The 23575-nt window shown below is 44.1% G+C and overlaps 1 protein-coding gene across 7 annotated transcripts in view; it reads right to left on the bottom strand.

The window, feature by feature from the left end:
- Positions 1–23575, bottom strand: part of dcp1b (decapping mRNA 1B) — a 127565-nt gene that overhangs the window by 87663 nt on the left and 16327 nt on the right. Inside the window, exons 1-3 of one of the 7 annotated variants that reach the window (XM_070900505.1) lie at positions 22085–22239; positions 19367–19407; positions 115–242 (exon numbers count right to left, since the gene is read on the bottom strand). The exons of 2 other annotated variants lie outside the window; for them this stretch is intronic. In XM_070900505.1, the coding sequence (XP_070756606.1) occupies positions 115–242; positions 19367–19407; positions 22085–22114 (199 nt within the window). In that variant the 5' untranslated portion in view covers positions 22115–22239. Of the gene's footprint in view, positions 1–114; positions 243–19366; positions 19408–19773; positions 19823–22084; positions 22240–23575 lie in introns of those variants that run through there. 4 more of the 7 variants (XM_070900504.1, XM_070900511.1, XM_070900506.1 and 1 more) reach the window with 4 other exon arrangements.

The raw sequence follows: 23575 nt of genomic DNA, 5'->3' as shown, positions 1-23575 counted from the left end.
TCCGGAACAAAAAAAAAATTAAGTCAAGCTGTGTCTGAAACTTAGAAGTGGGCAACATATGGAGTACAATTTTATCAGCTTGGTGCAGTCACAATAAAATACTTCCAATCTTACATTGTGCATTTCTATAGAGTAGAAAAGGGTCTTGTAACTGAAAGTCCAAATTCTTGGTGATTGGTTCTGTCCTGTTCTCCACACTCAATCTGTTCATGATGGTGAAGCCATGCCTCGGAGAAGCAGATCTAGAACCAAAAACAGAGAACGGCAAGTCAGAATAGTGGAGACGAAAAATAAAATAAATTGACAAGCTTGTACTAACTATCCATTTCTACTAGTTAACCCAAGTATCTGCAAATTGCTCCGAACAAATAAAAATCACCTGCAAACAGTGATAGCTCACCAATATCTCGCTTATTCTTGCATTCTCGGTGAAGAACAAAGGACTTTATTGTTGGGCATAAAAAAAAGTATATAGTCATACTAAAATGAATGCAAATTATTTTTCCATTCATTTCACAAAATCATAACTGCCTCCCCCCACCCACCTGCCGCCTCCCCCCTAACAGTGCAATAATGTATTATTTTGGAATACTGTGCTATGAGCAGGTGAACAAGTTACACTGCCACCTAAATACATGAGAAATCAAGTAATTACAGAAAATTAAGGAGCCAAGCAAAGTAGTCACTCCCTTATTTCCCTTACTAAAAGAGGTTTACAAAAAACTCTATCTTCATTATATATTTGAATTTTTTTTTTAAAGAACAGGACGTGTTATGCCAAATAGCAATAGCTGGGACACTGACTTACTGGCTTTGGGGGCGGGAATACTGGGAAGGGGGACAAGAGTCTGTCAGTATGAACAGTATGTAAAAAGGGAGCAGGAAAAGACCAGTTGATCAAGAGTTGAATCATCATGACTAGGCAAGTCCTACACCCCACCCACCCGTAATCTCCTGGGAGATTAGTACTGGAATGGCATCTCACGATTTAGTTGTATTTTGAAGAAATGGGTCCAAGGTCTAGGTGGTCAGAGATAGGGTTCCAGAAACACTGAAGGAGGATGTTCTGGGGACACTGGTACAGATCTTCAGATCTGGGATCGCTGGGCAAGGGATCCTGGGATCTCAGAGATTGAGGGGATCGGTGTTGTCCTCGAATCAGGCAGCAAGGAGAAAACAATCTCGGGATTTGAGAGCACAGGGCATGAGTTCTGAGATTTGGGAGTGGTCCTAGGGCCCAGCGCGATTGGGGAAGTAATTTGAGAGAGTAAGGGGTGGGGGGCAGGAGGAGAAAGAGTTAGAGGGCCAGTGTCCAGCAGTACTATGACAGAGGGTCCAAGGAAATGGTGACCAAATTGAACTTGGACTCAGATACCACTTCCCACCAGATTCCTGCCTCTTTCTTCCTTCACCCATCCATAGCCCCTCTTGCGCCCACAAGTATCCCTCATACTCATAGGCGGTCCCTCGAAACAAGGATGACTTGCTTCCACGCCAAAAAAAAAAGGATGAGTTCACAGGTGTTTCGAAAGAAGAACCCAAACTACATCCTCAAAGGTAGAAAATGCCTGTGCGTGGATTTTTTTTTTTTATAAAACATGTGGTGGCCGTTGCACACCAGCCACCACACGGGCTTGACAGAGCTAGGTCTTGGTCCAGTGGCAAGACCTAGCTCTGTCAGGTATCAACCCCAATGCTTTCTCAGCTGTCAACCCAGTTTGTCTTTACATTCTTCTCTTAGTCCTTTTAAAGATTAATATTCTGCTTCTGCATTGCCTGCATGGAATATTGATCATCTCTAGATTTCAACTTTATTGAGCTGGTTTAAGCAGCCACATCAAACCCTCCTGGGTTATCCAACCTCATCTTGTTGGAAAAGGCAAATAAATTCACTTTAGAATATTGAAAACACCCAATTTCTGCACTGTGGATAACAGTTTCAAAAACTACCATGCAGTCAAGTCCTAATCTATGCATGGAGAAGCAATCCCACAGAACGTTTCAATGACAGGATAATAAAATTCCTTAATTTTAAATCTCGTTACGACATGGAATGTTGATGAAACTGGCCTTTTTTTTTTTTACAAGCCACACTCAAACAGAACACTAGTTTTGAATGAAAAATGCTCAGGTGGAGGATAATAAAAGCTAAGCACAAATTACTGTCATGATTTGTAGCAGGGCTAGGGGAAAAGAAGAAAAAAAGTGATTAGGAATTCCAAACCCCCTCCTCATGTTTTTGTGGTGTTATTCTTCTGCCTACAATCTAAAGAAATAATGGGTTACCAGTACTCTTCAAAGACTATGGTGTTACTTTGTCCACAAGAATTACAAAGGTCCCCTCAAAAAATTAACAACCGTAGGACTCACATGAAGTGCTACATCTTAGGCAGTCCCTCGAAATTAAGGAAGATTTACTTACCTCCAAAAAAATGAGTTCTTAGGTGATTGATCAGTCCAATACAGGAATTACAGTCTCTGTCACAGGTGGGACAGTCGTTGAAGGAAAGGATGGGTGGGACTGGTTTGCCGCACTCTCCTTCCGCTGCCTGCTCTTGGTTTCTGCATGATCTCGGCGACGAGACTCTAAGGTGCTCAGCACCCGCCCCCCCCACCCCCCACAGATGCACTTCCTCCACTTAAGGCGGTCTTTGGCCAGGAACTCCCAGGTGTCGGTGGGGATGTTGCATGTTATCAAGGAGACTTAGAGGGTGTCCTTGAAACATTTCCTCTGCCCTTGGGCTCGCTTGCCATGTAGGAGTTCCGAGTAGAGCACTTGCTTTGGGAGTCTTGGGTCAGGCATGCGAACAATGTGGTCCGCATGGCGGAGCTGGTCGAGTGTGGTCAGTGCTTCGATGCTGGGGATGTTGGCCTGGTCGAGGACGCCAACGTTGGTGCGTCTGCCCTCCCAGGGAATTTGCAGGATCTTGCAGAGACATCATTGGTGGTATTTCTCCAGCGACTTGGGTGTCTACTGTAAATGGTCGTCTTTGAGCCATACAGGAAGATGGGTATCACTGCAGCCCTGTAGACCATGAGTTTGGTGGCAGATTTGACGGCCTGATCTTCAAACACTCTCTTCTTCATGCAGCCGAAGGCTGTGCTAGTGCACCGGAGGCGGTGTTGAATCTCATTGTCGATCTCTGCCTTTGTTGACAATAGGCTTCCAAAGTACAAAAAGTCGTCCATGTTGTCCAGCTGTGCCATGGATCTTGATGACTGGGGGGTTTTGTGCTGTGTGGCAGGGTCAGGCTGGTGGAGGACCTTTGTCTTACGGATGTTTAGTGTAAGGCCTATGCTTTCGAACACCTCAGTGAAGATGTTAACTATGACTTGGAGTTCAGTCTCAATGTGCGCAGATGCATGCATCGTCCGCGTACTGTAATTCAACGACAGAGGTTGGGACGCTCTTGGATCTAACTTGGAGACGACGGTGATTGAACAGGTTCCCACTGGTTCTGTAGTTTAGTTCCACTCCAGCAGGGAGCTTGTTGAGCGAGAGGTGGAGCATTGCAGCGAGGAAGATTGAGAAGAGGGTTGTCGAGATGATGCAGCCCTGTTGACCCCGGTCCGGACGTGGATTGGGTCTGTAATGGATCTGTTGGTCAGGATCATGGCTTGCATGTCATCGTGGAGTAGGCGGAGGATGGAGATGAACTTTTGGGGGCAGCCAAAACGGAGGACGACGCTCCATAGTCCCTCGTGGTTGATAGTGTCAAAGGCCTTTGTATGGTCAAAGAAGACCATGTACAAGGGTTGGTGCTGTACCCTGCATTTTTCTTGCAGCTGTCGAGCTGTAAAAATCATGTCTATTGTGCCCCGAAGAGGACGAAATCCGCACTGTGACTCCGGGAGAAGCTCCTCAGAAGATGGTCACGATTACTGCATCTCTAAGATCTCCCGGCATGCTCTCCTCCTTCAAGATGAGAGAGAGAGAGGAGGTCATGCATTCATGCCAATAGTGCCTCTCAGCCATACTTTAGTGTCTCAGTGGGGATTCCATCCACTCCCATTCCCGTGTTATTCTTAAGCTGGCGGATGGCCTTTTCTACCTCAAGCAGCGTGGAGTTTTGCCGAGATGGTGGCTGGTAGCATGCTACGGGCTGGAGTCAAGGACACTCAAGTCAAAAGCAGAGTCTCGGTTAAGGAGATCTTCAAAGTACTCCTTCCAGCGGGTCCTGACTGCCTCGGTGTCCTTGATGAATGTCTCCCCATTCTTGGCCAGCAGTGGGGTGGGGCCTTGGGAGTTTGGGCCATAAATGGCCTTGACTGCGGTGAAGAATCCTCGCACATCATGGCTGTCAGCCAGCTGCTGAATCTCCTGTGCTTTCTCCACCCACCATCTATTCTTTAGGTCACAGGTTTTTTTGTTGTACCTCGGTTTTAAGCCGTCTGTAATGTTGTTTTGCTGCTCCAGAGTTGGGTTGTTGTTTTAGGCTCAGAAATGCTCTGCCCTTGCGATTTATTAGCTCTTGGATCTCCTGGTCATTCTCATCAAACCAGTCCTGATGTTTCCTGGTTGAGTGACCGAGCGTCTCTTTGCAGACATTGGTTATGGAGGCCTGGAGGGCACACCAAGTGCTGTGGGCATTGTGTGTCTCAGGGTCATCAAAGGATGCCAGGTGAGGAGTGAGGCACTGGCTGTCTAGGGCTCTCTTAGCTGGGTCTTTGGGTGCCTTGGCATTGACTTTTTGCGGCACTACTTCTGCTGCCTTCTCCGCTTTGGGGCCATGTTGATGTTGATGATGGAACGGATTAGGCAGTGGTTGGTCCAGCAGTCATCAGCTCCTGTCATGGCGCGGGTGATGCGCACATCCTTGCGATCCGCACATCCTTGCGATCCTTGGCTCAGACGATGACATTGGCGAGCAGGTTCCAGTGTTTGGAGCAAGGGTGTTGCCACGATGCCTTGTACTCGTTCCTCTGGTGGAACAAGGTGTTGGTGATGACAAGGTCATGCTCTAAGCATTTTGTCAGGAGCAGGGTACCGCTGAAATTGGCTTTCCCTATTCCCTCTTTGCCGATCACGCCTCCCCAGAGAGCTGTGTCCTTGCCGACCCTGGCGTTGAAGTCGCCGAGGAGGATCAGTTTGTCGTCCGTCGGGACGCAGGACTGGGATAAAAACCCTCTTTGGTCTCATCTGTTGCATTGAGTGTTGGGGCGTATGCACTGATGATTATGGCGCATTGGTTCCGAAATATGGTGAGTCGGAAAGTCATGAGATGTTCGTTAATCCAGCAGGGGGAGTCTCTGAGGCAGTCGACCAGCTTGTTCTTGATAACGAAACCGACTCCGTGGAAGCGGCGTTCTTCTTCTGGTTTGCCTTTCCAGAAGGTGGTGTAACCTCCACCTTATTCCTTGAGATAGCCTTCCCCTGCCCGCCGGGTCTCGCTTAGGGCAGCGATGTCGACATCGAAGTGTCTAAGCTCCCGGGCAACTATGGCGGTGCGGCGTTCTAGCCAGTCGCTGTTGGAGTTGTCCATGAGGATCCTGACGTTCAAGGTCCTGAACTTCATACTGAAGGGTGGAAGATGCGAGTTCTTTTAACATGGGGTGGCCGTTGCACAACGACTACCACACGGGCTTAGCTGAGCAAGGTCTTGGTCCAGTGGCAAGTGGGTCTAAGACGATTGGAGACCAAGCACTGCTGTATGAGCCTAATTGCCTCCGGCGAGATGCGGGCCATAAGCTCGGCGCTGAGTAGCACCCTTCGGTGACATGGTAGGTGATCTGAGGCTTGGTTGGGAGCAGGTACTGGGAAGGTCAGAGGTCCATTTTGTGGGGTGGAGGTCAGGGTGTTCAGAGTGTAAGTCAGAGTGGTCACAGCCATTGTGCTCACCGCGTGCTGAAGGAGGGGAGGCCAGGACGTCGCCGGAGGAAGGCCTGGAGGGAAGGCTCGTGCATCTAAGTTCGCCAGAGCCAACATCTTTAAAGGCAAACACGACATGCCAAAGCAAGTTGGTATGGCATGCTATGTGGTAGAAAGACCAATGTGAAAATTATTGATTATTGGTACTTTGGGAGATGATACTGCTGCTCACGAGAGTAAGAGAGAGGAAGAAGCCCAACCGATTGGGCCCAATTAGCAGATGAAGATAGAGAACCAGTCCTGGCATGGCCTCCAATTCTTTGTGACTAGACAACAGAATTGACAATTGTGTGGCCAAATGTGTAGTCAGCAGAAAGCAAACCATAATAATGGAGTACTGTGCGAAAAATAAGAACTTTGCATTGCGTAGCATATACAGTGCTCATGTTTCAAAAATACATTCTTCAATAGTTGTTTTTAAATTTGTTCAATTTGAACGACTGAATAATTCAAATTTGTTTAGAGCAAAAGACAACTTCAAATAAATAGACGGTATCCTGCTGTGTGTGAATCTGAAAATACATTATTTTATTAGATTGGGAGATTTGTTGGCAGTTTAGTAAAATAATTCTCTAATTTTACACAGAGTAAAATATACTTCAAGATATAAATGTCGCACGTGAAGTTTTTACGGTGGTTTTATATGTACATATTTTACAATCTGACTGTGTTTCATCCCCATTCCTTGTATTTAGAGCATTTCAATCTCAATATCAATACTTTGGGATATATTGTCCTTTAAGCTAGATGCTAAATTTCTATATTTCCCTGCTACAAAATTAAACTTCCAATAAGAATGGACATGGCACCAAATCTCTACCAAAAACCTTACAGGCTTAAAATTTAGCATCTACCTTTTCTTTTTTTTGTCAATTGTCTCCCATCTCTCCTAAAGCTGTTGATTCCAAGTAGCCATTATGTATACATGAGCCTTGACTGTGAGTATTGGCATGCTATTCAACCTGGGGAGCATAGCCAAGTCCATTCCCATCCTCATTTGACTTGGACAATTCCAACAGTGGTTGCTGAATAGCAATTAGGACCTTAAATCCTGGTTGCTTTGTCTTTTCTGAATCAGGACAATGATGTTACCTCTACTAGGCTACCACCGCCCCATATGAGATCAACCAAATCAGCACAGACCAACGATTGAACCTTCGACCTTCCTTCATAGCTCAACGACCCACTGGATAAACTCTCAGCCATCGGGAAAGGCTGTGTATATTTTAATTTCAAAATAAAAATATATTATATAACTTATTTGAAATTAACTTCGGACACTAACTTTAAGGAATCAATGGCCCGGAATTTGCAGTGAGTAATCATCATCATCATCATCATCATAGGTGGTCCCTCAAAACGAGGATGACTGGCTTCCACACCAAAAAAGGATGAGTTCACAGGTGTTTCAAATGAAGGACCCGAACTACATCCTCAAGGGTGGAAGATGCCTGTGCGTGGATTTTTTTTAAAAAACGTGCGGTGGCGTTCGCCATCATTACGCCTCTGAAGCTGACCACAACTTCAGGATTTAGCGTATGTGCATCTAAATATGGAAATCCTGAAGTTGCAGTCAGTCATTCGCTCCAGTCAGTCATTCACTGCTCTTACACAGGCTGCACTGTGGATCCCCACCCGCCCCCCCCCCCCATAGCCAGCAATCAGTGTAAATAGTGAAATATCATTTCCTCCTTAAAACCTACCTCTTTGGTCATCTGTCGTAATTTCTTCTTATGTGGCTTGGTGTCAAATTTATTTGTTTTGTCTTGTAACACTGCTGTGAAGCACCTTGGGATGTTTTAATATGTTAAAGGCACTATATAAATAAAAGTTGTTATTGTTAAATACCTCATTACATGCTAAGCCTTATTGGAATAGTTGTAACTGGGGTTTTAACAGTGTATTGACTCTGTTAAACAGACGTTCTGGCCCTGAAAAAAACATTTTTATATTTGTGGAATGTCCAATGTCTGCATTATGATCAAAATTTAAATTTTTTTAAACATTTCTTCTTTAAATTTGTTTATGATATTTCAGCTTCTACCTTATCCCCCACGTGAGTCCCAATCTTTATTTTACTCTCTAACATTTTTTTTTAAGTCTGGATAAAAGCAGCTTTTCATTTCCTGGTTTGCTATCTGTGGGAATTCTTCAATGTGTTAAGATTGCTTAGACAGCTTGTTGACATCACTGCAGCTCTTCACTGGGAATCTCCACAACAGAGCGATGCAATCAAATACACATCAAAAAAGGCAAACCTCTTATCTACCTGTACTGTATTAAACTGAATTCCATAGTTCAAACAGATGGGCCAAGTTTCTAATATAGTTGGTGGAGGTTTATTCTATCCTCTCCATTTTCTCTTTCTCCTAACCCACATGCTTTCCTCAAACACCCCTTTTTTAAAAAATTGCTCTTATATAGTGACAAGCATAGGAAGCTTCCCAAGGTGCTTTATAGGAGGAGAAACATTAAGCAATAGTAAAAGTGTTAAGGGCTCACCGAAAGCATGGCTGAGAAAACTTTTAAAAGGTGGATAAAGCAGCAAAGATTTAGGAAGGAGTTCCATAGTGCCAAGACAGCTGAATGTTAAAAAAAATTGAAAAGGCTTACAGCAAAGTCAAATAAATACAATAGCTAGAGATTAAATGGCTCAAATTTACAGAATCTAAAGTCTGCTGTGCCCTAGATTTCAAATCTTGCAATTTGAATGTATTCCAATGAGGAAACATTATTCTCTTTTTTGAAGGAACTGTAATGGTTTGGCTTTCATACAGTACAGGGTTAAAAATAATTTGTCTGGCAATAAACAGTATTATTTTTCAATCACATACACACACACACACAGGAGGGTTCCCACACACAAGATGCAGTCACATGTGACTGCTCAGCCAATCAGGTAAGTATTTCCACAGCTTTCCCATTAATAGCAATGAGAACTCCGTATCTATGAATTCTCATTGCTATTTATGGAAAAAAAAACACACACTAATAAAAAATAAAAAAGACAGACCTCACATAATTATAATTAAAATTAATTGAAATTAAAGTTAATAAATGCCTTATAAAAAAAAATCAAAAATATATTTTTTTTTCAAGTTTTGTAATTCAGGTTAAAAATAAACTTACCTTAGTGGGCAGAGCTTTTAATAATAAAATGTTTATTTAATTTTATTTTATTATGTTTATGTATGTTTTTAAACATGCGCCTGCTTTTTCAGGCGCAAGAATTTTGAGGACATTTGCTGGGCAAGACATGCGTAAATCCCGCAATCTTGCCAAAGCAAACGTCCTCGCTCCTAACCTGCAGATGATCAGTCAAGCTCCAGCTTGTATAGATTACAATTTAATGGCTGGAAAATATATTATCCTAGCATAGGACAAGCAGGGTTACCAAACTTCAGTAATGGACCAGATATTGCTAGAGCAAGGCATCTCACGACTTCTTTCTGCACCTTTCAACTAAAAAAATGTTTGCGCCATAACTTGCTGGAAGTGCAAACTGATAACAGCACGCTGAGAACAAAGGGATTTGTGGGACCTTGTGAACAGTGGGACTAACAGTGTATCTCCTTAACCAATGAGATTTAAACATTGAGAATGAAACCGGGGAACAACTGAGAAGGAGGGTGAATTAGAGTCCTTGAATTGAGAGTCAAATCAGATATAGAAAGAGAAATAAATAGAGGGAAAGAAAGATTTGATTGAGAGAAAAAAAACGAGATAAAGGAAAAGTAAGAAAAAATGTGACATTTTTATAATCTTGGAAGAACAATTTACCACCTGAAAGAATGATACTCCACAGTTTAAACTTGAATTTCTGGGCCAGATAGGTTGATTATCACTTCATTAATAAATATCACATTAAAAATGTACTTGTGGTATTAATTACCAGATTTAACTTTCTGTGGCGAGTTTAATGGCCAATTAATGTGCAAATCCAGCAAGTTCTTAAAAATAACAGGAGGCTACAAGCAAGTTGCTGTTTGTGCAAAGCAAATAGCAGAGCGGCGTAAATCGATCAGCAAGTTCTGGAGATATGCAACTCACGGCGTAGCTCTTAGTCCCTTCAAATTGCTGGCTGATTTGCACATTAATAACAGCTTGTGTTAACACAAGGTTATTGTTCCAGCCTATTATCGGTCAATAAAACCTTGTTTTCCCACCAGATGACTTCATTACAACACTGGTCAGAATCTTATATCTACTCTTTTGTTCACACAAGTCACAGGCTAAAACTTGATCATATAATGGAAAATACAAACTCCCAACAGTAAAAGCCTCCAAAATGATTTTCAAAAAGAGGAATCTGTACACAATTAGAGATAAAACAGTTGTGGGTGTTCAGGGCTCTAATTGAGTTCATATGATGATAGAACTTCACTCTTATGTTCTATAAATTCATCCCAAACCCTAGTTTCAACTTATAAGACTCCTTGTTACCCATCATTCATACAGGGAATTATTATAATTACCAGGAAGCCACTTTATCCCCTTGTATTTTATGAGAATTATACCAATTTAAACTTCACAATCACAGAAAAATAGATTTGTACCTCCACTGCCCACATGTCGCTGCATCATCATAGGCAGTCCCTTGGAATCGAGGAAGACTTGCTTCCACTCTGAACAGGAGTTCTTAGGTGGCTGAAGTCCAATACGAGAACCACAGTCTCTGGATAGGTGGGACAGATAGTCGTTGAGGGAGAGGGTGGGCGAGACTGGTTTGCTGTACGCCCTTTCCGCTGCCTGCACTTGGCGATGAGATTCGAGGTGATCAGAGCCCTCCCGGATGCATTTCCTCCACTTAGGGCGGTCTTTGGCCAGGGACTCCCAGGTGTCAGTGTGGATGTTGCACTTATCAGGGAGGCTTTGAGAGTGTCCTTGTAACGTTTCCTCTGCCCACCTTTGGCTCGTTTGCCGTGAAGGAGTTCAGATTAGAGCGCTTGCTTTGGGAATCTCGTTTCTGGTATGCAAACAATGTGGCCCGCCCAGCGGAGCTGATCAAGTGTGGTCAGTGCGTCAATGCTGGGGATGTTGGCCTGGTCGAGGACGCTAATGTTGGTGCGTCTGCCCTCCCAGGGGATTTGTAGGATCTTGCGGAGACATCGTTGGTGGTATTTCTCCAGCAACTTGAGGTGTCTACTGTATGTGGTCCATATCTCTGAGCCATACAGGAGAGCGGGTATTACTACAGCCCTGTAGACCATGAAGCTTGGTGGCAGTTTTGAGGGCCTGGTCTTCAAACACTCTTTTCCTCAGGCGGCCGAAGGCTGCACTGGCGTACTGGAGGCGGTGTTGAATTTTATCGTCAATGTCTGCTCTTGTTGATAAGAGGTATGGGAAATGGTCCACATTGTCCAGGGCCACGCCGTGGATCTTGATGACTGGGGGGAGGGGTAGTGCTGTGCGGCGAGGACAGGCTGGTGGAGGACCTTTGTCTTACGGATGTTTAGCGTAAGGCCCATGCTTTCGTATACCTCAGTAAATACGTCGACTATGTCCTGGAGTTCAGCCTCTATGTGCGCAGACACAGGCGTCGTCCGCGTACTGTAGCTCAACAACAGAGGTTGGGGTGGTCTTGGACCTGGCCTGGAGACGGCGAAGGTTGAACAGGTTCCCACTGGTTCTACAGTTTAGTTTCATTCCAAAGGGGAGCTTGTTGACTGTGAGGTGGAGCATGGTAGCGAGGAAGATTGAGAAGAGGGTTGAGGCGACGATGCAGCCCTGTTTGACCCCGGTCCGGACGTGGATTGGGTCTGTAATGAATCCGTTGGTAAGGATCACGGCCTGCATGTCGTCGTGGAGCAGGCGGAGGATGGTGACAAACTTTTGGGGGCATCCGAAACGGAGAACGCTCCATAGACCCTCGTCGTTGACAATGTCAAAGGCCTTTGTAAGGTCGAAGGCGGCCATGTATAAGGGCTGGCTCTGTTCCCTGCATTTTCCCTGCAGCTGTCGCACTGCAAAAATCATGTCCATTGTGCCCCGTAGGGGACGAAATCCACACTGCGACTCTGGGAGGAGCTCCTCAGCCACAAGGAGAAGACGGTTGAGGAGGACTCTAGCGACAACTTTCCCAGAAAGTCCTAATATGGCTTAGTCTGATCCTAGCTGCACCAGAGGCACGACACTCGCATGCTGTTCTTTATAAAGTATGTAAAAACCTCCCAGACTGCATTTACTATAGCACTCAAAGTTTTGTAGAGTAAATCTGGAATCTGGGCCGGTCCCAACACTGCAGTGAAACCGAGCGAGACGTCCTCCTCCATGTAGTCAACTTCCGTTTGGCAAAGTTCCAACTCCAGATTTACACTACAAAAACTTCAAAGCGAGTGTCAAGTAAACTGGCACTACTATTGTAGTGTAAATGCATCTCTGATCACAACTTCATGCATGACTAACTGGCCAGGAATTTCCAGCAAAGCTTTGGCGTAATTACGGCACAAGAGATGCAGTGTGCCATTTTTCCCCACATCCTTGCTCTATCTGAAGAAATAGGAATCAAATCAATTCCTTTTTTGATGCTCCTACTGAGCAATGCATGTTTTCCCCAAAAAATGCATTCATTTTTCACCAATTACATAACATCTTCTGTAAAACTATGAGTCATAACACTTCAACCTGGCTATAAGGAGCCTTTCGTCTCAAAAATTAGAATAGAATACAGTAATCTCTTTCTTTGTTCCTTGGGATTTAATAAATTCTATCGGAATATCCAATCAGATAATAAAGATTTATTACTTGTACTTCATTGAGTTTTTTTTTGATTTTAGAGGATAGGGGTAGCATGTTGGGGTAGATACTAGCCTTTTTACTTCTGGAACCTTGATTCAGATCTAGCCAAGCCAGATTAGATGATTCTTCCCTATCTGCCATCTATTAGGGTCCAAAATAAAATAAGTTTGAGCAGTGTGAATCCAGTTCCTTGCAGGCATAGGCCTACAGTACAGAACTGTTCCAAATTCAGCACACATTTGCAATCTCACTTTAGAGTCCACAAGATGTTTGGGATCGGAAATGGAAAAATTATTATACTGCTGCTATAGCTCGTGCTCGTCTCAGGTGACACAGAATAAAATAAGCTTTACTCTGCATCTGGCAAGGAGACTGAAATGGGAACAGGTTTATTCCAACATCCCTCAACTTGATGAAGCACAAAAATAATTCATAAAATTTTCATTTGTTTTTAGGCACACTTCAAATTCACTTGCATAAGCCAACTTAATTTATAACCCAAATATTTTATCCCATTTCTTCTGAAAGTTTCTAACCTTTATGCTGCAGCTTCTGCTCATCCTTTACAAAATATATTAGGACTGTCTAAAGTGTGGTCTTCTCAAAAGCTCCCAATCAGATGCCAGGACATGTTGCTCAACAACAAATCTAACATATTATATACCAATGTTGCTCAGAAATTATATAGAAAGTTTTGCTGAATTATAGAGATACTGATTTTTGTAGCACTTTGTCTTTGAAACAGCAGCATCTAGTACAATACACCAAGTGTCAAATTAAATTGGCCGTGCAAAACAGCATTTTCTATAGTTGTTACAATGGCTTAGGAAGCACTTACGCACACATGAGAGAATGATAAGGAAATAAGTTATAGCTTTCTAATTTTATATCAGCAGTACCACAATGTTCATCAACAAAAGCTTTTAAAAAAAAATGTTGGTACGATGTTCCAACAATACACTTGCATCAAATACCTATCTTGTCCAGAGAATGTAAACTAGCGTCCTATCACACTTCAGGTAAACGCAAATCAATATGCAGATACATAGCAGATAGGTGAATAACCAGGGGGCATAGATTTTAAATCATAGGTAGAAGGATTAGAGGAGAGTTGAGAAGAATTTTTTTCACCGAGGGTGTTGGGCATCTGGAACGCACTGTCTGAAAGGGTGGTTGAGGCAGAAACCCTAATCACATTTAAAAAGAACTTGGATATGCACTTCCTACAGCACTACCACAAACCCTCTACACTTCAAATAGCTTCTGACTTCATTTGCCTGCTTTGGACAGCGGTTCACTGATGCTCCATGCTGGCCCCATCTTGTTCATGTTAGTTTTGTCCTTCCATGGGACCTCTGATTTTGACCCTGGTCTCCCTGCTATTGTATTTCAGGTACAACGTCGAAAATCCGGAGTTCCGGAATCCGCACACCAGGACTTTCCATGGCGGGGTCGTCTGGAATCTGGAAAATGTTCCAGAATCTGGGCTACTGTCGACCTCTCCTTTGCCTCGAGCCACCGCCAGCCTCGTCCGTCTCGGACGGGGCCTGGGAAAAATCCGGGCGCGGCGTCCCTGTTGAGCAGAGAGTGGCTCCGAGCCCGGAAGATTGCACCCCTCAGACCTGCCTATGGGAGGGGGAAATCAGAGCTTGGGCTCACTCCAGGCACTGGCATTGAAAGCGTGTCGCTGTCACGGAGGTCAAAGCCCCAGGGTGGGGTGGAAAGCGCTGCAGTCAAAAGGGCAGGACCCAGGGCTTCCCAGGTCACACCACTGCATGCCAAGGACCCCAAGGCTAACGGCAGGGTGCTAAACCGCGGAGCACTGGAGCCCGGTACAGCTCAGGCTACCGACCGCAACGGTGGGGAAACAAAAGAGTGGAGCCCGAGAGTCGCTAGTTTGTAGAAGAGAATATGAATAAAGCATATGCATGGGTATCAAACCTAGAGGGAGCTGCTCTTTGGAGTTTTCTAGAAATGTGTGGGCTAGGAGGCTGACAGCTTCAGGGATATGGGGAGATTAGGGCGATACGGCCGAGCTTCCAGTCGGAGGATTTCAGGAGTGGAAGGCATAAACCTTGAGCTCAGGAACTGGACGGTCAGTGATCTGGGGTTGAAGGAGTTGTGGCTGCGAGATTCCCAGAAGATGTTTGCGCGGGGCGCAGACCTTGATGGTCTTGGCACTGAGGGGCGGGGGGGGGGGGGAAGGTGGGGACTGGGGTGGCAACTTTCAGGAGGGTAGTTGAAGAGTACGAAACGAGGGAGCAAGGACCTCCCCCAGCACTTACAACCAAATGTCACTGTTGGAAGTTGTTTTTCTTTTATACGCCCAGTGAGAGTAAAAAGGGAATAATTCAGCGTAACTTTTGAATCTTCGGGTTTTACTTGTAGTCACAGAAACCTCGCCCCTACCTCGGACCTCTGCCTCGGGCCAACCCCACCCCCCCACCTACTTATCTAGGGCCCAGGCGTTTCCGGACTCCAGAAATACCCGAATCTGGACTCGGGCGTTTATGGATTCGGACATCAGAAAGGCTTTCCGAAGTCCGGAAATACACATGATCCGCAACAGCCAGAGTCCCGAGGATTCCGGATTTTCGACATTGAACCTGTACTATATTTAAACAGGCCTATATAACCTGAGCTTTTCTCCTGTCCATTCGCATGCTCTCTTTGGTTGCCGCTCTAGACCCGAGCCATTAAATACTTTTCCACTTGTTCCCTTTCTTTCCTTTTCTCTTTATCCCTCCCTGACCGTTCTCTCCTGTTGTCATGCCTCCTTTCATCTCTCCTTTCTCAGATAGTCTGCCTTCCCAAATCCCTACTGTCCCATCCTATTCTCTCGCCGACCTTCCTGCCCAGCGTGCCCACTGAATGCTAATCTTGCCAATCTCCTCCCCATCCAACTCACTCCACCACCCCCCAGCATTGACCCTGTGGTCACTGGCAGTGGGGCAGCCATCATTGGCCCTCTCTGCATCTCGCTCCAGAATGTCCTTTCGCTTGCGAACAAGGCCCTTGCCATCCATGAGCTTATCGTGGATGATGGCATTGACATTATGGGCCTGACGGAAACTTGGTTAAGGGGTGCTGACACCTTACTCTTAAATGAAGCTCAGCGGCTGGCTATGACTTCCACCACTTGCAAAAATATATGATTTGTAATTTGTAGAATATCGATACAAAGGATCCTTTTACACCCCTTAGTATTCTGCTCTAATACAACACACATTATTTAATGGCTTGCTCCATAAAACAAAACTACCAAAAAGCATATACAGGATAGAGACTGATATCTGCTTTCCTCATACTTCCCTCAGAATTGTATGAAATCTGCACATATGAACTCCCAACTGTCCAGCCTTTGGCCCTTCATTCACCATGACATTTCTGCAGTTACCGATCTGCTCAATCATACCCTCATCACCACCTTTGATGCCCTAGTCCCTGTTAAAACAATTACTCTCTCTCGCCCTGGCCGTTCCCCCGGTACAGCCCTGATCTTCACTCCCTTAAGTCCAAGGGACGCAGACTTGAACGGATATGGTGAACAACTGGTTTAGCATTCACTGCCAGATCTGACTGGACCACGTAAAGCATTATTGGGTCCTGCTGTCGCCTGCCAAAATTGCACAATATTCCAGAATCTGGAATATAAAGATAAACCCCAGCTTCTATTCTCCACTGCTAACCATCTTTTTAAACCCCTCTCCCCAGTCTCCACCCTCACCTCCGACAATAAGTGTGAGGAACTCATGGACTTCCTTGTCGCTAAGATTGAGACCATCCGTTCGGCCGTCTCTGTCTCTTCCCTTCCTTCCCCTAGCCCACCAGGCCAAACTTCTTCTAAGGATACCCTCTGGCCTCACATCTTTCTCCAGTTTGTCTCTGATCTCCCCTCATGACCTCCGAGCTCATCCTGTCCATGAGACCCACTTCCTGCTCCCTTGAGCCTATTCCCACCAAACTTCCTTTTCTGGCTCCGATGTTAGCTGACATTATTAACGGTTCTCTATCCTCAGGTACTGTCTCCCTCTCCTCAAAAATACAACCCTCGACCCCTCCGTCCTTGCAAGCTATCGACACATCTCCAACCTCCCTTTCCTCTCCAAAGTCCTTGAACATGTTGTCGCCTCCCAAATCCGTACCCATCTTTCCCGCAACTCCATGTTTGAATCCCTCCAATCCGGTTTCCGCGCCGGACACAGTACCGAAACGGCTCTCATCAAAGCCACAAATGACATCCTTTGTGACTATGACAAAGGCAAACTATCCCTCCTCGTCCTTCTTGACTTGTCTGCAGCTTTTGACACAGTTGACCACTATCATTCAACGCCTCTCCACCGTCATCCAGCTGGGAAAACACAGCATCAGTTTTTCACATGTACACTGATGACTCCCAGCTCTACCTCACTACCACTTCTCTAGGTACCTCCATGATCTCTAGATTGTCAGACGGCTTGTCCGACATCCAGTTCTGGATGAGCAGAAATTTTCTCCAATTGAATATTTGGAAGACCGAAGTCATTGTTTTTGGTCCCTGCCACAAACTCCGTTCCCTGGCCACTGATTCCATCCGTCTCTCCAACTTCTGTCTGAGGCTGAACCACACTGATTGCAACTTTGGTGTCATAGGAGACTCTGGAATTAGCTTTCGACCACATATCCGTGGCATAATTAAGTCCGCCTATTTCCACCTCCGTAACATCGCCTGTCTACGGCCTTGCCTCAGCTCATCCGCTGCTGAAACCATCATCCATGTCTTTGTTACCTCTAGACTTGACTATTCGAATGCATTCCTGGCTGGTCTCCCACATTCTACCCTAAACTAGAGGTGATCCAAAACTTGGCCGCCCGTGTCCCAACTCGCACCAAGTCCCGCTCACACATCACCCCGTGCTCGCTGACCTGCATTGGATTCCGGTTAAGCAATGCCTCGACTTCAACATTCTTATCCTTGTTTTCAAATCCTTCCATGGCCTCACCCCTCCCTATCTCTGTAATCTCCTTCAGCCCCACAACCGCCCCGCCCCCCACCCAGCAGAGATGTCTGCACTCCTCTAATTCTGCAGTCTTGAGCATCCCGGATTGGTTGCCGTGCCTTCTGTTGCCTAGGCCCCAAGCTCTGGAACTCCCCGCCTAAACCTCTCCGCCTCTCTTTCCTCCTTCAAGACGTTCCTTAAAACCTACCTCTTTGACCAAGTTTTTGGTCACCTGCCCTAATTGCTCCTTATGTGGCTCAGTGTCAAATTTCTTGTCCCATAATACTCCTGTGAAGCGCCTTGGGATGTTTCACTATGTTAAAGGCGCTATACAAATACAAGTTGTTGTTGTTGTTGTTGTTGAAGTGCTGCAGCCTACAAGGCTACGGACCAAGAGCTGGAAGGTGGGATTAGGCTGTAGCTCTTTTTCAGCCGGCACAGACACAATGGGCCAAATGGCCTCCTTTTGTGCTGTAAATTTCTATGATTCTTTAGATTCTACATTAAAAACACAATTTTAAGGTCTGTAGTTTGCCATTTGGACAAAATTAATTTCAGTTCAGTCTAAAGTCATTGACATTCTCTTTTGCCTAACATTTTCTTGAAACATTACCCATTCTAATGTCAAAAGGTGACTTTTGTAGCAACAGTAAGATTTTTTAATGCATCACATGCAGTCTCTGTTACATAATGTGCAGAATTTTATAACCGACATATATTCTTTACCCAGAAAGTGGTGAGAATGTGGAATCCGCTACCACGGGGACTGGTTGAGGCGAATGGTATAGATGCATTTAAGGGGAAGCTAGATAAGCATATTAGGAAGAAGAGAATGGAGATTTATGCTGATAGAGTTAGATGAGGAAGGATGGAGAAGGCTCGAATGGAGCATAAACGCCGGCATGGAGTGGTTGGGCTGAATGGCCTGTTTCGGTGCTGAATATTCTATGTCACTCTATGGATTCATATCTCCCAAGCTATAAAGTAATCCCAAACACCATCGATGGACAGACAACCTGCTTCCAGGTCTCTGCTAATGCCATTACGAATCTAAGAGCTAGGAGATACAAAAGACTCAACTTCTATGTGAGGAATAACCCAGCCTCCCTTAATAGCTCGACTGCACAGCCATCAGCAAAGCTTGCTGTTTTAGAGAATCAAAGGCATAAATAAAAATTTTGCCACCATTGAGCACAGTGTGTTGGAACATCATACCACTCAACTTGCCCCAATTTTCTACTTTTATACAACATTGTAATATACCCTAACCCAGAAGTTAGACCCGAAAATGCACCCATTCTGCCGATGTAAAGTTACGCTCAAATTTACAGCCAATCTCATTAGAATACGCCCAAACAGTAAATGGGCTTAAATAAATATATACAATCGGGACCCACCATACATTTCTCTTCTTCATTCCAGCGACTGAACCTCAAAATCTAGGCGGTCACTCCAGTGCAGTACTGAGCGAGTGTGCACTGTTGGAGATGATGCCTTTAAGATGAAACGGTAAACCGAGGCCCCGTCTGCCCAGTCAGATGGACGTAAAAGATCCCATGGCACCATTTCAAAGAAGAGCAGGGGAGATATCTCCGGTGCCCACTAACACCCTAAATTCCAATCTTTAAAACCATGCAATTGGTTTGTGCCCAGGTTACACACACGTCTCTGGGTGCAAATACAGAGCAAATTCAAGGCCAAATAATTTGAACATTTAGTGCAGTAAAAAAAATTGAATGGTTACAATGTAAATAAACCATATCCTACTGATTGTCCATACCTTGCATAAACAAATAAGGTCCCTTCGACGTCAGTCTTCTCCTGTGATTAAAAATGAAAATTCATAAAGCCTTTAATATTTAAGAAAGTCATGCATTGTATGGTGCAGGAAATTAGCAGAAACTCAGTGTAAACAAACTAGCTGGTGAGAAATCTCAATTAAAATTAAGATACGGCATTATATTTTGAAAAACTATCTTAAGGCTTTTGTACTAGTATGTTGAAACTCCTCTTGCATGGAGATAGCTAGATCTCAGTAGGGCCATCTAGGGTACAGAGGGAAAATATTGAATACCAAAACACAACTAAATCCCATATTTCACACAAAACAGCAAAACATAATCAAACATAATCAAAGGTGTGATTAGGTGTGGACCCTTCACCAGAACATCTAGAAGTGTGTTTCACCTCCAATACATTTAGATTTTTCAAAATTTTGATGGACATCGAGGTAGTATTTCCAGTGTCACAGATGAATGTAAGTTTGATCAGGTACTGAACCAAAGGCATATAAAACAGGAAGAGATCAGGCAGAGGCTGTAGCACTCCTTCAGCCATGGGGGTGGAGGAGGGAAATCATAAGCATGAGACACATTTAGCAACTGCCAGTGGTCTGGGAGTAGGCTGCATGCCTTTCCCTTAGCAGCAAAGGCATGGTAAACTTAGAAATTAACAGATAAAGAGGAAACTGCCTAATCATAATTGTAAAGAATGGAGATCCTGAACAAGGCAAGTGGTACTATCTTTTATGCACTGTTCTGTGATTAGCAAGAAAAAAATTTTTTGCGAACAAATTGTGTTTTGGTTCAGCTTAACACCAGTGTTAAATACACCAAAAGAGAATAAAGATACATTCCTTCTTATCTCTAAAAGTCATGTTTCAAAAGGAGTAACATTCTTCAGCAATAACTCTAAAAAGTACTAGACAGTGCTGTTGTTTTAAATGACTGGAAGAATACTACAACCAATAGTTAGTGTTTCAACCAGTACGTTGAATACTAGTACATTTTCATATATAATGCATTTAACTCCACCACACAAACTGGTTAAAATTTTTAACAGCCCATAAAATATTTAACTCTCAGTTCTATCCACACTATATTATTAGGAATAAAGACAACATACCAATTTCTCTGAATGGAAATATGGTTCCTCCTCTATTACAATATTCTAATGCATGGCAACTGCAAACAGAACATGAAGCCTGGGGTTAGGCTTCTATGCCTATTATGTTCCTAATTTTGAATTTGTGCTGATGACTATTGTAGGCAAAAAACATCCAAAACCATCTAAATATTGTATACCTGTGTGTTTCACACAAAGGCATAAAATATAGGAAATTAAAATTAGTTTCTGCTTAAAACCATGAATAACGTTCAACAACTGCAGGCCTAATTTTATCCGGTCTACTATTGAGGCTAAAATTCCAGCCTCACTGGGTCCGTACGAAGTGCAGACGGACCCGGCGAGGCCTTGCAAAAGCCGGTTTTCCGATCTGTCAAGATTTGTCTTGACAGATCCTCCGCATTCCCAGAAGAACATTCGCACAGAGAGATTGGGCTATTTTCCCAACTCATGCAAGCGAATGTCCTTCAAACTCATACGTCTGGTGAAAGCAGGCGCATACCAGAGCAAGAGTTTTAAAACATATAAAAATTAAATTTAAAAACACATTTTTACATTAAAAACCCTGTCCATTAAGGCAAGTTTATTTTAAACCGTATTAAAACACTAAAAAAAAAGCCTCCGACCGGAATTTTTTCCCCATTGTGTTGAATTCTAGCACTCAGCAGTTAGTTTTGCAAAAAGTTTTAATAATCTGACCTCAGGTTGATTTAAGGAAGTTTATTACTTAGCAGGTACAAGTCAGAGATTTAAATAGAGCTCTTGCTAAATAGTTTTGTGTTGTGAAGATAAGCATGGTTCATATTGTTTTCAACAGCAAATATGGTGCAAGGAATTAATTGTGTACACAACTTGGAATAAAGAGTTATTTACTGGTGGAAATCTTGTTTGCTTCTAGGTTTTCGCTGGTTTCTGATCAATGTATTATAATGAAGTTATACAGCAACACATTTTGAAGCTTGTCTCTATCCAAGTTGGAATCTGTATGCAAACCAACTAGTTTTATCAAACAGTCATAGACTTTCAGAATTATGTTGCAGTCGGTATTGCGGTGTGCTCAGAGTATGCCCTCATACCACCTGTAAAATAGACAGCAAGTTTGGGGTTTCCGCATGCACATGCAGAAATCCCGAACTTGCGATCTGTCAAGTTTCGACTTAACAGATGATCCGCACCAACACTGAAATCCTAATTGCTGGTGCAGAATTGGGCTAACTGTCCACCAACTGCCCAGCAATTACATATGAAAATTTTACAGCTAGTGTTTGCACAGCGCAAGGGGATACCGCCTGACAAATCCAAGTAATATATTAATTTTAAAAGCTTTACGAGACCGTAAATGGAAGCATTTACATAGGATTTTGTCCATGAAAAATAAATAATTGTCTTCCAATAGATTTTTGAAGAAAACATTCTCAGGTTTTTAAAATGTTTTTGCTGGGAGGTAAAAAATGAAAATGTTGATGACTTACATTCTGCACATACCCAAACCCCAAAATCACAAATGCAAGTTATTTTATAAGTATTGAAGTACAAGGATTAACGATCTCTAATAGTATTAGTGAGACCACTGTTTAATAATTGGAGCACCGACCCAAGTGATCCCAGGTACGCTTACGCACATGGCGGCCTCCTGGGATCCGTGGATTGCTACGCTGACCTCTACTCCACAGTATCTCACAGCATCCTCTCAGAGGAGGGTTCCCAGCAGGTAAGTGCGCATTTAGTTCAGATCCCAGCAGCAAAATCCAGACCATAATTTTAAGCATTCTGTGCACTTTTGAACCAGACTATCATCTTTTTACAAAAGCAAAATACTGCAGAAGTTGGAAATCTGAAATAAAAACAGAAAATGCAGGAAATACACAGCAGATCAGGCAGCATCTGTGGAGAGAGAAAAACAGAATTAATATTTCAGGTTGATGACTCAGAAAAGTTAAAGAAGTAACAGGTTTTAAGCAAGTACAGAGGCAGGGAAAGGGGTTGGAGAGGACAGAATAAAAGGGACAGTCTCGGATAGGGTGGAAGGCAGGAGAGGTTAAAGGCAGGAGAGGTTAAATGACAAAAAGGATGATGGTGCAAGGCAAATGGGGCTGGGTGATGGAACAAGTACAGAAACAAAAGATGGGTTTAGGAGCTGTAAATGGTAATAGCAGAATCATTACCAACAGCTGCTGTCTAAAAAAATGGGCGCAGCAGTTATGATCTGAAATTGTTGAACTCAAGGCTGTAAAGTTCCTAATCAATAGATGAGGTGCTGTTCCAAGCTTCCGTTAAACTTCATTAAAATAGTGTAGGAGGCCAAGGACAGAGAGGTCAGAATGGGAGTGGGGCGGAGAACTTAAATGACAAGCAACCGGAAGCTCAGGGTCATGCTTGCAGACTACACAGAGGTGCTCCACAAAGTGATCACTCAATCTGCATTTGGTCTCCCCAATGTAGAGGGGACTGCATTGTGAGCACCGAATACAGTATACTAAATTGAAAGTAGTACAACTAAATTGTTGTTTCTCCTCAGGATGTTTGGAGCCCTGCACGATAGAGAGGAGGTAACAGGGCAGGTGTTGCATCTCTTGTGCTTGCACAGGAAGGTATCATCAGAAGGGGAGAATGCGTTGGGGGTGATGAGTGGACCAGGATGTCAGAGGGAACGGTCCCTTCGGAATGCTGAAATGGGAGGAGAAGATGTATTTGGTGGTAGCATCACACTGGATGTGGCGGAAATAGCAGAGAATGATATGGTGAATGTGGAAGCTGGTGGAGTGGAACAGGAGGACAAGGGGAACCCTTGCATGCTTCTTGGAGGGAGGGGAAGGGGCGAGAGCAGAAGTGCAGGAAATGAGACGGACAGAGTTGAGGGTCCAGTCAACCATGGTGGAGGGGAATCGTCGGTTGAGAATAAAGGAAGACGGAATCACTTGTACGGAAGGTTGTATCGTCAGATCAGATGTGACAGGGTCTGAGAAACTGGAAGCAGGGTGGGAGGCAGTGTAATCAATGTAGCTGTTGGAGTCAGTGGGCTTATAGTAGCTATTAGTCAACAACCTATCCCCAGAAGTGGAGAGATTTCGAGGAAGGGAAGAGT

Source organism: Pristiophorus japonicus, chromosome 15 (genome assembly GCF_044704955.1).
Source record: "Pristiophorus japonicus isolate sPriJap1 chromosome 15, sPriJap1.hap1, whole genome shotgun sequence".
Lineage (NCBI taxonomy): Eukaryota > Metazoa > Chordata > Chondrichthyes > Pristiophoridae > Pristiophorus > Pristiophorus japonicus.
The sequence above is the reverse complement of the archived record's forward strand: the minus strand, read 5'-3'. Positions and strand labels throughout refer to the sequence as shown.